Genomic DNA, 13,567 nt, shown 5'->3' on the forward strand with positions numbered 1-13,567 from the left:
CAGTCTTCGAAAGATGTCACGGAATGAGCCAGTTAAGATCTCAACTTTTCTCATGACGGGACGCTATACATCTGCATTTTATCTGCGATCTAACTTCGTGCAGGTTATACCTATACCCGGGACGCTGCAAGCTGCACTGATCATCTTTACCGATACACCATACTTAAGGGGTTGAAACTCGTCGCAGACAAAGAACTGTTCTCATTTCACAGGATCAAATCTGTCGCCCAACTCCTCGAGCTGCAGGGATATAAGCGGCCAGGTAAATACGGCAGGCCATGATATTTTCACGCGCAGGCGCCACACTTGTATCCTTGTAATGTCCAAAATTTTCAACCACTCAAGGATCCCATAATCTTACGATGATCGCTCTCACGTTTCTAGCTGCGGACTACGAGATATACGGAAAATCGTTGCGTTGCGGGAAAGAAACGATCAATGTGCAACGTCGTATCGCTTATTAAATTCGTATCTCCCGTGCACGTGACTAAGCGTGGCCGATCCCTTACCTGCAAGCTTCAAAGCCGAATACTAGAGTAGCTTCTGGGAGTTTGATACACGCGCGATTGTACCGCACGTGCCGCTGATTTTTATCACAGGTGACGCAGCCCATGCGATTGAGTGATATTTGATGAAAGAATTCAGCGGGTCGGAAAATTATCCTCTCTTCAGGAGCAGCAAGTGCTCTTCACTTTTCAGGAACGCCAAGTTCGACAGAATTATGCTTGTATCGAAAGAACCGTCATCCCTGCGTTTGGTTTTCAGTGTTCAGATGATATTACACTCGACGATCTGTTTGCGCGGAAGATTTCATAAAAACACGGCACGCGAGGACGATTTTTCCACCCTTAGAAACCCGGTCTCACACCATTACACGCCGAGCACCCTTTGCCAACCGAGGGGTGACTTTATGACCTGGCAAATAGTGGCGATATTGTTTGGTCGATGCTCGACACCCCGTCGGGGTTGACTGGCCACACAATGCTTCGGAGGATCGGTCCGTCCGGCGATCATTACGCCGATAATAATTGCTCGGCAAATATTGCTGTGTGTACCGGTCGTTCAACGATAGAGATCAGTGTCTCTGTGGAAATTCACCGAGAGGGGTGAAGCTACCGTACATTTGATCCCACGGACATTTCATGGATCATAAATTAACGACTTAGGTACTACACGTGGTGCGACATATTCGATTAACGAGAAACTATTTAATTTGGAAAGAGCTTTTCACCCAGACAGCATATTATAATATCATAGTGCGATATTGAAACAAACAACGAAAACGATGCTGTAATTCTTCTGAAAAGAGCGATGCTGTGGAACCGCACATTGATGTTTACAAAGACTCGAGAAGCTCCGGGACGGCTTCTCAATTTAAAACGAAGAATCACCCCTCGAGAGTCGAAATCAAGGCAGAGTTTCCTTTTTTCGTATATTTCTCTTACTTTTTCTTAATAATTGTTTGACTCCCTTTGACAAGCGAGCTTTGAGAAAACCTTCGCCCCGCAGTTTATCCGCCCGAGACAAAGTTTTCATCCGCACGAAACGCGTATTATATGCGCACATATATACCGCACCTGTACAAATCGTACAACAGTGATCCTTGCACGGACAGCGCTATCAAATATTGAAATTAAATTAAAGCTATACCCTCGCGGACGAGTCGGTCTGCAAGTGGCATGGCGCTCGGCGTCCCTTATACCTACTCAGCCCTCGAACCCTTGGACAAGGGATGCATGCAAAAGGTATAGCGATGACCCTCGAGGGTGGGGTCAGACCCTCTAACCCCGGAATCCAATATACTCGCCCGCGATAAAGGGGAACCTCTTCTATCCGTGTATTCTGGCCGGATCACCGAGGCATAATTCTCCCTCCGGCGAAGCCTGCATGCATCGATAAGCGACAATTAACGTGAGATTAAACCGGTAAATCTCTCCCGTTTTACAGCCAACTTTCGTGCGGCTCGATGCATCTGCAGGGGCTGCACGAACGGATCGCTTGAATCTCATTGCAGTCAGGGAGTAATGAATTATCGAATATCATAAATAGCTGTTGAGTTACAGCATCGGTCAAAATTCGTTCAATTTCCACCCAACTGCGTCATTTAGAGCTACTGCGTAGAAATCGAAGAGCCTGAAATTATGATTTGCGATTCTTTTCATTATACAAAATGTCTGCCGTATAAAGATATCCTTTGGTTTTCTTCAGGATTAAATGAAATGTGTTTCTGAAATAGATCCCCATGCGGTTTCCCGTGGGTTATAAGTTAGACGTTGCCGCGTCTCTTAACTACGCGAGTTTACAATCAGCAGATAAATTTACGGGATCCGTGTGACGTTCAGAGTTCGATATGAAGAGGAAGAAATACCACGAAGCAGCACGGTATAATAATATGACGGATAAGATGAGAGAGCAGGGCCCCCGTAGATTTGCATCGGAATACCTTGTCCTAATTAGGCGTGCCGCGTATCGAAGTAGAGGGAAGTTTTTTACTCGGTGCAAAGGCTGATCGCGATCCGGCCAGTGACAAGATGAAGATGCATTACCGAGCGTCGATCGAGCGGCGATCGTCGTGAGATGCTGGATCTTTGCGGGTGGAATCGCGCCGGTTTCGCGACACGGACACGCGTTTCGTTCCGCTGCTGCATATATTCCCCCCGCAGGTAAAATTCGCGGGATCCGTTCGTTAAAATTCCATCTCGCGATTCTCGCGGATCAACGATGCCTCGCGATATGCGCATAACGCGTCTACGCGTCGTTAATTAATTAGCTGTGATAAGCGCGAAGGCCAATTATAATCAAGAACAGCGTCGAGACGATCTGCATTCTGAATCGGCGACACGAGCCGCCCCCGCGGATCAGGAACCGCACGCGGAAATCGGAGAGACAAGACGGCGGAAGTCGAGAATCCCGAGCTGATCGCGACTCGTTCGGTAAAATGGCGGCGGTGTGACGTCACGGTGTTCACTCTTCACCTCCGACGCCGTGGGACAAGGAGAGCAAACTCGAGCCGAGCGACGGTCAACCGAGCTGCCGGGACCCTCGATTGGTCAGCCCCCCGAACGAGGGAGTGGTCAGCGGCTGCATCGATCTGTTCAACCAGAAGGGGAAGCTCGACTGTAAGCTGCTCGCCGAGCTGCAGCGGAGCTTTGTTCGTCCTCTGCGAGATCTAAGGAGGAGAGACCGAAATCAGAAGTGATTTCGCGTGAGAGAAGGATAAACGAGGAGTCGAGAAGCCCGGGAAATTAAAAACTCTTTCTTAATTTCTCTATGTCCGGAAAATTGAAATCTAGGCTTGCATAGATTCAGAAACGACGCGATCTTAGAACAGCGAGAACGATATCTGCAGTAGGCTCTCACAATTTTCACGTTGTAGAAATGGAGGCCAGAATATTTAACTTGACGATTTTTACCTGCAGCACTGAGAAAAATTTCATCTCTTACAGTAACTAGAAAAATTGAGTAAAACAGGTATCGTTAAAAAAAACTGTTTGAATATTGTTGGAATTACGAAAAACGAGGTACGCGTAACGATTTGCGATATTGTCTTTTTTAGTTAAATAAAGCTTAAACGTCAATTTATTGTTGCGCAAGGATTAAATTTGCGCAACGGTTGCAAGAAAATATAGGAACAGTGATCGTAATGAGAAACAATAGTAACGGATACTAGACTTTCTGGTAACAGCTAGAAAACTAATTTTCATTTCGTACCTAGAACTATATTTTTCAATTGTGATAAAAAATGAAAATAGTCAAGGACTGAGCGGTAACCGGAACTGAAAATTTCTTGCACTGAGACGTTCAGAGCGCCAATATGGACAATCGAATGAAAATTAAAAAAGAACCGGCAGAGTCAGTTAAAGGATTACTTTCACACTGAAAGCAATCAAACGACATCGTGTTCACTATCGATCATCTTGTCAAAATTTAAATCGCTGCACGACTCGATAGTAGTTGATACAAGTGTATTTCTGAACGTAAACTTACTTCTATGTCGAACCTATAGGTTGTCAACAACTTTTGTTCGCATTGCGATTCACGAGTACGGGCAATACCAAAGACCCCTTCGATTTCCGCGGAAAGCTCGAGGAATCTAGAAGCGGACACGAACGACGCGCGCTGCTGCACGAGCGCAGCGAAAGCACCTTATATATTCAGCGGGTCGTTTCGAAGACGATAAACTGCATAATTTACGCGCGTGCACTAAGAGCATCAAAACAGCATCTACAACGGAAGCGGTATCGCTCATATCTCAGGATCTATTGCTTCCTAACACGAAACGGTCCGTGGTGAACGGCGCGTGGATCTGTAAATCAAGTAAAATGCACGTATGTATCGCTTGGATCGTCCGCGGACTTACGGGGACCTCGGATTTTCGATACGGATGCGGTAGATTGTGTTGGGTTGAATCGTGGAGATGCGGAGGAGAACATTACGCGTTCATTTTACGCGACTTTTACACGCTTCCGATTGGAGTATATATATAATTGGAGGAAAAACTAATTTGGTTTTAGCGCATGCACGTTAGGAAGACAGTTCAATCGCTGTAGTCAACAATCGTCGATTTTCAACACGGTGTCAACACGGCGAGAGGAACGAAAAAGGAGCCGATCTCGATACTCGCGACGCATCGTCGTACGAATAGAGGCAACACAGGCAAGGAAACGTGTGTTCTATTAGTGAATTAGCTACCGGAATGGGATGAAATTTGTCGCCCGGAGGGTTTAGCGGAAAATTAATGGTTTCCCGCAAGTTGAAGAAACGAATAGAAAATACGATACTAGATTAGCCATCTTGAGCCTCGTTCACGAGTCCCGGTATCCCTGTGTGTTAGTCAGTAATTGCTATTTATTTCTCTTAATCGCGCTTAAACGGCAGCCAATTTATGCCGCTCGAGTTAATTTGCGCAATTAAATGATTACCGGCCAACCCGCCGAGCCGTCTACGCGCTTCCTAAACGGGAACTTTGTACACTCGATTCTCTGCCTAAGGAGCTTGAAGAGCTTCGGGGACGTGAGGTAACGAGTTTAAGAACTGGAGACACTACCCGCAGCCTCGGGGACGGATTTTCCCTCGAATACACATGTATGTAATGTACGTACTGTACATTTCCACTCGCGCAATCAACGACGTGCAGCTGTGGAAGCAGCAATCACGCCTGGATCACCTATACGCACGGAAAAGCACGACTGTATCGAAATCCCACTCCTGCAACTGCTGATCGCTCGAATTTCCGAATTGGCACTATAACACGAATCGTGGCGCAAGGTCCGATGAATTGCGCAGGGAATAGCTCACGCCACTCGATCGGCATACTGAACAGTGCCCGTATTCCGGCTGGAAAATTCTTCAGAACCTGTTCGATCGGGTTTGCTCAACATTCCGCAGTCTCCTGGATCTCTGCGAAGCTTCGCGCGAATCTTATACGATTTGGCAAAATTACCGTCGCTTGTACCGACTGTCAGACGCGTTTCGCGAACGTTCTTGGTTTTGATTCAAAGGCCATTTTCCGCATCCGGAGATACGGTTTCATCTGAAAAGCCTTTCGGAGCGACGCGATGGAACACCGATCGCATGAAAGCTCCGCGGAGCCGCAAGAATTAAAGCGACGTTACACAGCTGCTGCGTGCAGATTCGAGGATGGAAGACGAGCAAAGGGCTTTACGAAGGGCGGAGAACTGCGGAGGGTAGAATGAGTGACATCCCGAGAGACAGGAGCTGAAAGGGAGAACCCGGCTTCTGGCAAGGCGGAAGGAGGAGTCCCGCCAAAGTATCGACCCGCGACGACCTCCGTCTCGGGCCTCTGCTTTGTGAAGTATGGTTGGTAGAAGGTATAAGTTATAAGGTACGCCAACCGAGTGTTTGCAAGCTTCTGAATAAAATTAAACTCTGTTATAGGGGCTGTGGGTAAGACGGATTTCAAAGCATCTCGTCGTACCTTGAGTTCATGCAATTCACTCCCCCTTGAATATTGGCATGTATGCCAATTGTTCACAAGTACCTTGTAATTCGGAAATAGTTTTCATGAAAGAGACTGGCAGTTGTGCGTTGAATACTTATTACATTATCATATTCGCAAGGCAGCAAGATATTTTTATAATTACAAAAATTATGGAAAGTAGGTACTTGTGGAATTATAATAAGCTATAGCTTAGATTGAAAATTATTAAATATCTAGTAGATTTATTCAGTTTTACTGTATTTATTGCTGATTTTACTGAGAAGACTATTTCTTTAGTCGCCTAAGATTTTCTTTAGTTGTCCATTTGATATGTCTATTTTTCAAACGTGACAATCAATACCATTCCAACTTTGTAAAATTGAATGTTTGTTACGAGGACAACATGAGAGAAAAAGGTGTTCGAGTGAATTTAAAGAATAAATAGTCTTCAGTCTAAGATTAGATCCCGTTTCGTTGGAATATGTTTTGTCTGATAATTGCATGATATTCATGATTCATGATATTGAACGAATTGAAATAATGTAAAAACATTTCTCGATGCGAAATTCTCCATCTTCAAGTTTAGTATTTCATAGCATCTGTAAGAATTACTCCGTTTAAATCAGAGACCCTCCTTGATGTGCATTCTACGAGGATGAGAGAATTACGTTGGGCGACGGTATCGTGGCAGGCATTCAGCCAAGTGGGCATGGCTTCGAATAACGATGGGCGTGGTCATCCTCGGGGTATACCACGAGTGTAGGTACGATCGCTGTACCTCGCCACGATTTTACCGAGAATATACCACAGGCCGTACGGTATATTCGCTATATCGCGTGGTCGTTAATCATGGGCGTCGAGATTTTGAGACAAATTTTTAGGACGTTTTTGCAAGTTTTTTCTCCCTCTTCTCTGACCTGCTAGACATCTTTATACTTCAAATTATACTTACGTTTTAACGGCGTGTAAATAAAATCCGTGCTTTTACTTGCACATATGCAAGCTGTATAATCGAGGCGGAATACGGGACCGATTTGCGAAGAGAACGATAAGTTGCAGGCAAAAATTGCTCGAGCACTGCGCGGTCCCACGTATCTAAGCTTTTAATAAACTTACTTTATTTGGATTTTTCATTTATACAAAATTCTAACCGGACAAGATAAAAATTGAATTTTTGGATGGCTTTTGGACGCGTGATTGGAGGATTCACCTCTCACGGTTTCCAAGACGAGAAAGACCGAGCTCTGCTTTATGTTTCACAGTTGCCCCTCGGTTTTTTGTCCCGCAGTTGAGGATCATTTCGGAAGAAGGTTCGCGACGAACGTCGCAGCGAGGAAAGGGAAGCTACAGTCCGCGGCCCCATTAAGCCCTTATTAATTGCGGAGATCAGAAGGGCCGCGCTGGTCTTTCTTACAGCCACCTGCGCGCCATCCCGCAACTCTAAAAACTCAGCACTCATCTCATCGCCCCGATCTCTCCGGGGCCTTCTTCTCCGTCTTCTTCTTCTTCTTCTTCTACTTCTTCTTGAGGCCCCGAGATGCGATCGGAGCCTCCCTGCCTACAGCTTGTTCAAAAGACACACGTACATTTCGCGGTTAGAACGAATATTTATATCTACGTATATCGATTCTTTACCCATGAATCAGGTATCCGAGATAAGAATCGACTGAGTGTTGTCAACAATGAAATCCAGGCATCTCTTACCGCGGCGATTGTTTACCTATGTGACAGCTAAATATTGTAAAATCCATGAATATTTTTCTGCAATTCTTCAGATTATACTTGACGTGGAAAGAAACGTTAAGATTTCGTTTGGACTCTCCCACTACGCAATTTTTCGGTTAAACGAACATGCATGTAGGCACTTTGATATAAGAATTCTGCTGTAATTGTAAGCTAGAAACTTTGTCGCTAATTGTCCCACGGAGAAAGGATTTGTCGAATATACCAAATATGGTGAAAGAAATGTCATTTTATTCAACGAAGTAGCGATGAAAATAACAATTTGTGTCAAGTCACGCCAGGTTTATTTAAATTAAAAACAAAACATTTCTCTCGCCATTATATCCGATCGTTATGTTATATTTATTTTGTGCACGCGTCAAATCGACGCTACGCGTAAGTGATTACAAAAATTTTCCAATCTCTCCAACGTTTTCACCCCCGTCGATATTTTATTCACAGTTGTACCCGCGAGTTGCGGAAACTAGGCGCATACTATACACGATACAATGTGGCACGAACGGGATTCAGGATATCTCCTCGCACCCTCGAGAGAAAAAAGCTCTACTCACCAGGAAGGGGCGCGTAAGGGCCGTGGGGATAGGGTGGCGCAGCCGCCGGGTCCACCAGGGACTGCGGCGGCGTGGCGGACGTCCAGTCTTTGTAGGAGGCGGCGGCGTGCGCGTGGTGAGCGGCGGCGGCTGCTGCGTGGTGTGACGTGTGATGCCCCAGCCCCCGGGCCCCGCCGAGTAAGAGGCCGCCGTACCCCGCCGCCGCCGCCATATTGTGGTGATGGTACTCGTGGACGGCTCTGTAACGCCCGAAGAAACGTATGTATGTAGGAAAATTGCAAGATCGAGCGAGGGATTTTTTTTTAACCCCTTTACTCGCGCATCTTTCGAATCAATATTTTGGCCCGAATCACCTTACTCGGGGATTTTTGGGATCGCTGATCGCGAATCGGAATCCGATCATTTCTGAATACAAGATGGCGTATCCGATATGCCGGATGGGAAATAGAATTAAGTATTAAAATTCGATGATTCTGGCCGGAGCTTGTTACTCGGGGGTTTTTGGGGTTGTACCGAGTAACGCGGATTATTTGAACTGTTTTAAAGCTAGGATATGAATATTTTTGAGGTAGGACGCTGAGCATCCTACTGTGACTGAAAGGTTTGCGGTCGGTATTGAAAATACATTATCAGGGTGGATTATCTTCGAGCAATTGCATAGAAGCTTTCCATATCGAACTAAAAAGGAACCGTATTTATATGTTGTACACGGACATGGTTTGATTACGGGTGCAAAGAATATTTAAATTTGTATATTTTTCCCAGTGCAAGTAAAAAATTGTACTTCAACCTGGAGAATTTAGTCGAATTGTGATTTTTTTCTCCATAGTCACGTGGGTGTAATGTCATGACACAGTGAAAGGATTTGTTAAATTTACCGATTACGGCAGAAAAGATATTTTACAATTCGAAGAAATGTCATTTCAGTAAAAAAAATAAAATAATATCATAACAATAATTTGGGTGATACACAGTGTAACTACGTTTGATTTAATCAACTAAACATTTCGTTCGCTACTAGTGTTGATTGTTATATTTGACACATTTAAAAACTTTTTCATCTTTCTTTTTTTGCGACACTGTAATCAGTACCCGTAATAGTTTTATGGAAATAGGAGCAACGTTATCAAGAAAAAACCTCTTCCATTGATGTAGAAAGCTTCTTGGATGAAAATAAGTGTTTAAAATTTGAATGATCTTTAGATGGATCATCAGCGATTACCTGTGGTGATATTGCGGATAATGAGGATGCCACGGATCCGCGGGATAGTCGTAAACGTCCCCGGGATGTTGGCTGTTCCAAAACGACGGTGGAAAATTTCTCGCTGACATCGGAGACGTATTTTCTGAAACCAAAAGAGAAATAGGATACGATTATAAACAAAAAATAAAATTACCTACATTCCCCGGTCAATTATTAGAAAAACTAATTTACAAGTTAATGAAAAAATTTCCTACATGAGATAAAAATTCTGCCCTGGTGTTGAGAAGAGTTTATCTGATATTGAAAAATTTTCCCTACAATTTTACACGATTTACGGTGAAAAATGTTTTCAAAAACATTCTGATCGGATCTAATTTTCCAGTATAACTGAAAATGTGTTACATTCCTACTTGGGTGCAGATTTAAAATGATTTGGGACGCGACCTAATGCCGAGCCGAAAAAGAATACGCGATACGAAAAATCGCTTGTTATTAGTCACGAGGCGGCTGTATATCCAGATGAACGGTAGCGAACGATATAAGAGGGCATAAAAAATCCGGATCGATAATTTTTGGTCCGCGTTCGAAGAGGCGTCGGTGAGAAGGAATGGGCCTGCGTGCCCGAAGCTGCAAGGGTCCGATCCCACGGGAATTCTTGGTGTTGGGAAAAGGAAGAGGACCGAAGAGGGCCGCCCCCGATGTCTTACATGCACCCACGACGGACACGAAGATCGGCTCCCTCCTACCGGCGACGAGTCCTTGACCGATTGTTTTACCTCTTTTTATCCCTGCGACTTTTTCTTTTTTCGCCCTCTTCTTTTTATCCCATTTTTATATCCCTGCAGGTTACCCCGAGCTTGTATCTGCGGGATGCCGACCATCCAGCTTGTGAAATATTCCTTCACAGCTTATACGATCAGCGCTCTGAATATTCCAATGCCCTATTAGAACGCCTCCTTCTGCGATTTTGGAGCAACGCTGGGTTGAAGAAAAGATTTCTACGCTATTTCGAGTTGGACGTTTTTTAAATTTAACACCCTAGCACCGTAATTTAACGCAATTTGATTTAACAGTTATGTTTGTTCTTTATCCGAAGTGAAAATTAAAACATCCCTTGGTGTGAATTTTTCATTTCAGGTTGTGAACAGTAATTTCTACATTGTAACACATTCCTGCAGTTGCGAAAATGAATAAGAACAGGCGATATTATCCAAGCTAATAATGTATATAATTATAAAAATTGTCGTACGAATTGAAAAGGAATTGCAAGTTTTATTTTTCGCTTGAAAATTTTTTATCCGCGTACCTACGTAAACAGAGAAGCCTATAATGCCAAGTCACCCTGCATGCTATCGTATATACTCGTATATATAAATATATTACAAAATCAATAAAATTCGATTGCCAATTGTAACATCCGCAATTATCTTCCGTGAAAAGCTGGAAAACAATAAAACTAATCGCTAGAAATTTTGACGTAAAATGCAGGTAAAAGCCAATTTATAATTATACACATTTGGGTAGACGAGATTTCATAAACAGTCCGGCAAACATATATACATATATATATATATGTATTATTGTTGTAAACAGCAGCCGTAGCACCGGAATATTTGCATAGGAACATATATTCGCGCCGATGCAGGAAGAAGAGCGTCGGCGTCGGCAGAAAGAACGCGGCGAAGAGCAACACTCCGTTTCTTTAATTGCGTTAATAAATAAGGGACGATCGGCCCGCGACGCTATCTCGATTCCCGCGCGGGCAAGCAAATCGCAATATTTAACGGGAAAGTTTCAGGGTCCGAGGGGACGAAACATTATGCGAAAGGATTCAGCGGCCGATTTTAGCGAGCCCGCGAAATACACGCACAACCCGCCGAACGAATAGACATGTAGATTATAGAAGCTGGTGTCCACTTCGCTCGTATATGTATACATGTGCGTCCCGTCATTCCATGCGTGGGAAACAATGCGGCCTGACTTTTTTATCTCAGTTTATATATATATAGCTCTCAAGCTTCGTTGCTTTGGCTAGAGGCGTCTGTACGTATAATCGAAGCCTCGGACTGATATTTGACCGCGCTTTATTATACTTGCAGTTTTTATAGAGTTTAAAAAACATACCAAACCATTTGGACTATGACGTCCATTTTTTGATTGACAAACCGTGTAGCAGAAAGCTTTCAAGTTTGAAGTACCCTAGCTGTCATATATATCGAACGGCCTTAAAACGAGAGATGTCCGTACGTGTACGTAGGCACTTTTCCATACAAGTGTAATATCAATACCTTTTCTCCCTAAAAGTTAAATCTTCAAAGGAAACGAGCAGCTTTACGCCGTATACAATGGGAGAAAAGCTCGCGGCGTCGAAGCGTCGTCGCAGAATCGTTCTGACGTAGAATAATCGCAGCGACGGTGTTGAGCTGCGTGCTGCGACGACGGAGACGTGTGTTAATTGAACGCGGAGAACCGAGGCGACTCGCTCAATTGCACGTATTCACCGTCGTTACCATTTCGATGTGGTCGGTATCGCGCGCCACCGATTTTACCCGAAAAATGAAGAGTCTATAGACAAGGGGAACCGCCCGACTCGTCGCCGTTGTGATTCTCTGTTCAAACGAAGCGAGACCGTTTGCGCTCAAGATTAAGCGATTTCGATTACCAGCCGCACCTCGGAACGCGAAACGCGTTGCGGCCGTAGAAACTGCCACGGGGATCTGTTGCAGTGTAAATAAATCACGATGAATATACTGATCGTATCCGGTGATATTCTAACAATTACGCAAACCCGCGTAGGGCACGGATTTCGATTATCTATAATACCGGAGGCGATCCTCGTCGATTGTCATCGGTCCCTTCCTACGCTTCTCAATACCCTCGTCTTGAAGAGAAGAGGACTCCGCTGGCTCTAACCTTTTTACATGTAGCCATCAGAGCGACGGACACGAGCTATTCGTACCGCGTTTGAAGATCATCTCTCCGCGTAGACGATCGATCAGATAAACGCCGGTACATTGGGGCAGCAAAGCCCGGCCCATGAACGACACCAAATCGGGTTGCAGGGGAGAGTCGTGAGGTTAGTTTGGATTCTCGAGGTACAAGTTCGCCTCCGTTCGACTGAGGTTTGGTAACGCGATGATCAACGGTCGTTTAACGGAGCAGGCTCAATTTGTCCCAAAGTCGAAGTACCGTAATGATCGAATTTGGAAACGCGGGTGTCGAAAGATCCTCTCTCTCTCTCTCTCTCTCTCTCGCATAGTTTCGCAAGGTTTGAATAAGAGGCCTTTCCCGATTTAACAAAATCCGTTTCAATGAATCGCTCGTTTCAGAAGTATTGAGAATCCACCGCTACATGATCACCGGGACAGTAAAATATTTCCATCAATCCGTCAGCAAGAGGTGCACTTTCTTGTTAAAATTGCACCTCGAGTTCTAGTGCCAACAGCAGAGTAAACGACACTGGAATCCAAGAACTCGAGCAACGGTCATTTGGCATTGGTTGAAAGTCACAATTATGAACCAGTCATTCGGAGGACAGCTGCTATTAACACTGGTTATACAGGCCTGCGCGTTTATCGTGTCTCCATTGGGAGTGGTGATAAAATAGAGATGTGCCTATTCGTGGAAACCGATCGGTACGTACTTGCTTGATGACCGAGGAAGACGCGACAGGGTATACATATAAGACACAAGGCACTGGATGCAAGGTTGATTTCTCTTTCCTCGTCAACACCCCGTCCGGTCCGCTCCTCCGAGAGAGTCGCGCGATACGCGAAGCATTCCGGGGCTAAAACCGTCTCCTATTTGCCCCCGCGCAGTTCCCTACCCTGGAAGACCCTCCCGGCCCTCCTCGAGCCGAAGCTCTTAATTTACCTCTCCTGCATCCGGCGGGGGAAAGAGGGAAGAGAAACGGAGGGCTGCGGAGGCAGCAGCCACATGACAATTAGGTCGTGGTGTCTTGAATTCTAAGCAGGCTAGTGAACTGATCCTAATTCCTAAGCTGCGCGAGCCGCACCGCGTCGCGGACCCGGGGATATATGCGGCCTTAAACGACACCGATATAGCCTACGAGGATCGCTTGCCAAAGCGGTCCCTGCTCCTCTGCCCCCCCCCCCCCCCCCCCCCCGC

General features: G+C 45.1%; 1 protein-coding gene across 1 annotated transcript in view; it reads right to left on the reverse strand.

The window, feature by feature from the left end:
• LOC124296776 (protein vestigial) overlaps positions 1 to 13,567 on the reverse strand; it is a 58,050-nt gene that overhangs the window by 1,777 nt on the left and 42,706 nt on the right. The window contains exons 6-7 of the mRNA XM_046747123.1: positions 9,458 to 9,581; positions 8,236 to 8,474 (exon numbers count right to left, since the gene is read on the reverse strand). Of these exons, the coding sequence (XP_046603079.1) occupies positions 8,236 to 8,474; positions 9,458 to 9,581 (363 nt within the window). The remainder of the gene's footprint in view (positions 1 to 8,235; positions 8,475 to 9,457; positions 9,582 to 13,567) is intronic.

Source organism: Neodiprion virginianus, chromosome 1, assembly GCF_021901495.1.
Source record: "Neodiprion virginianus isolate iyNeoVirg1 chromosome 1, iyNeoVirg1.1, whole genome shotgun sequence".
NCBI classification, from domain to species: Eukaryota; Metazoa; Arthropoda; class Insecta; order Hymenoptera; family Diprionidae; genus Neodiprion; species Neodiprion virginianus.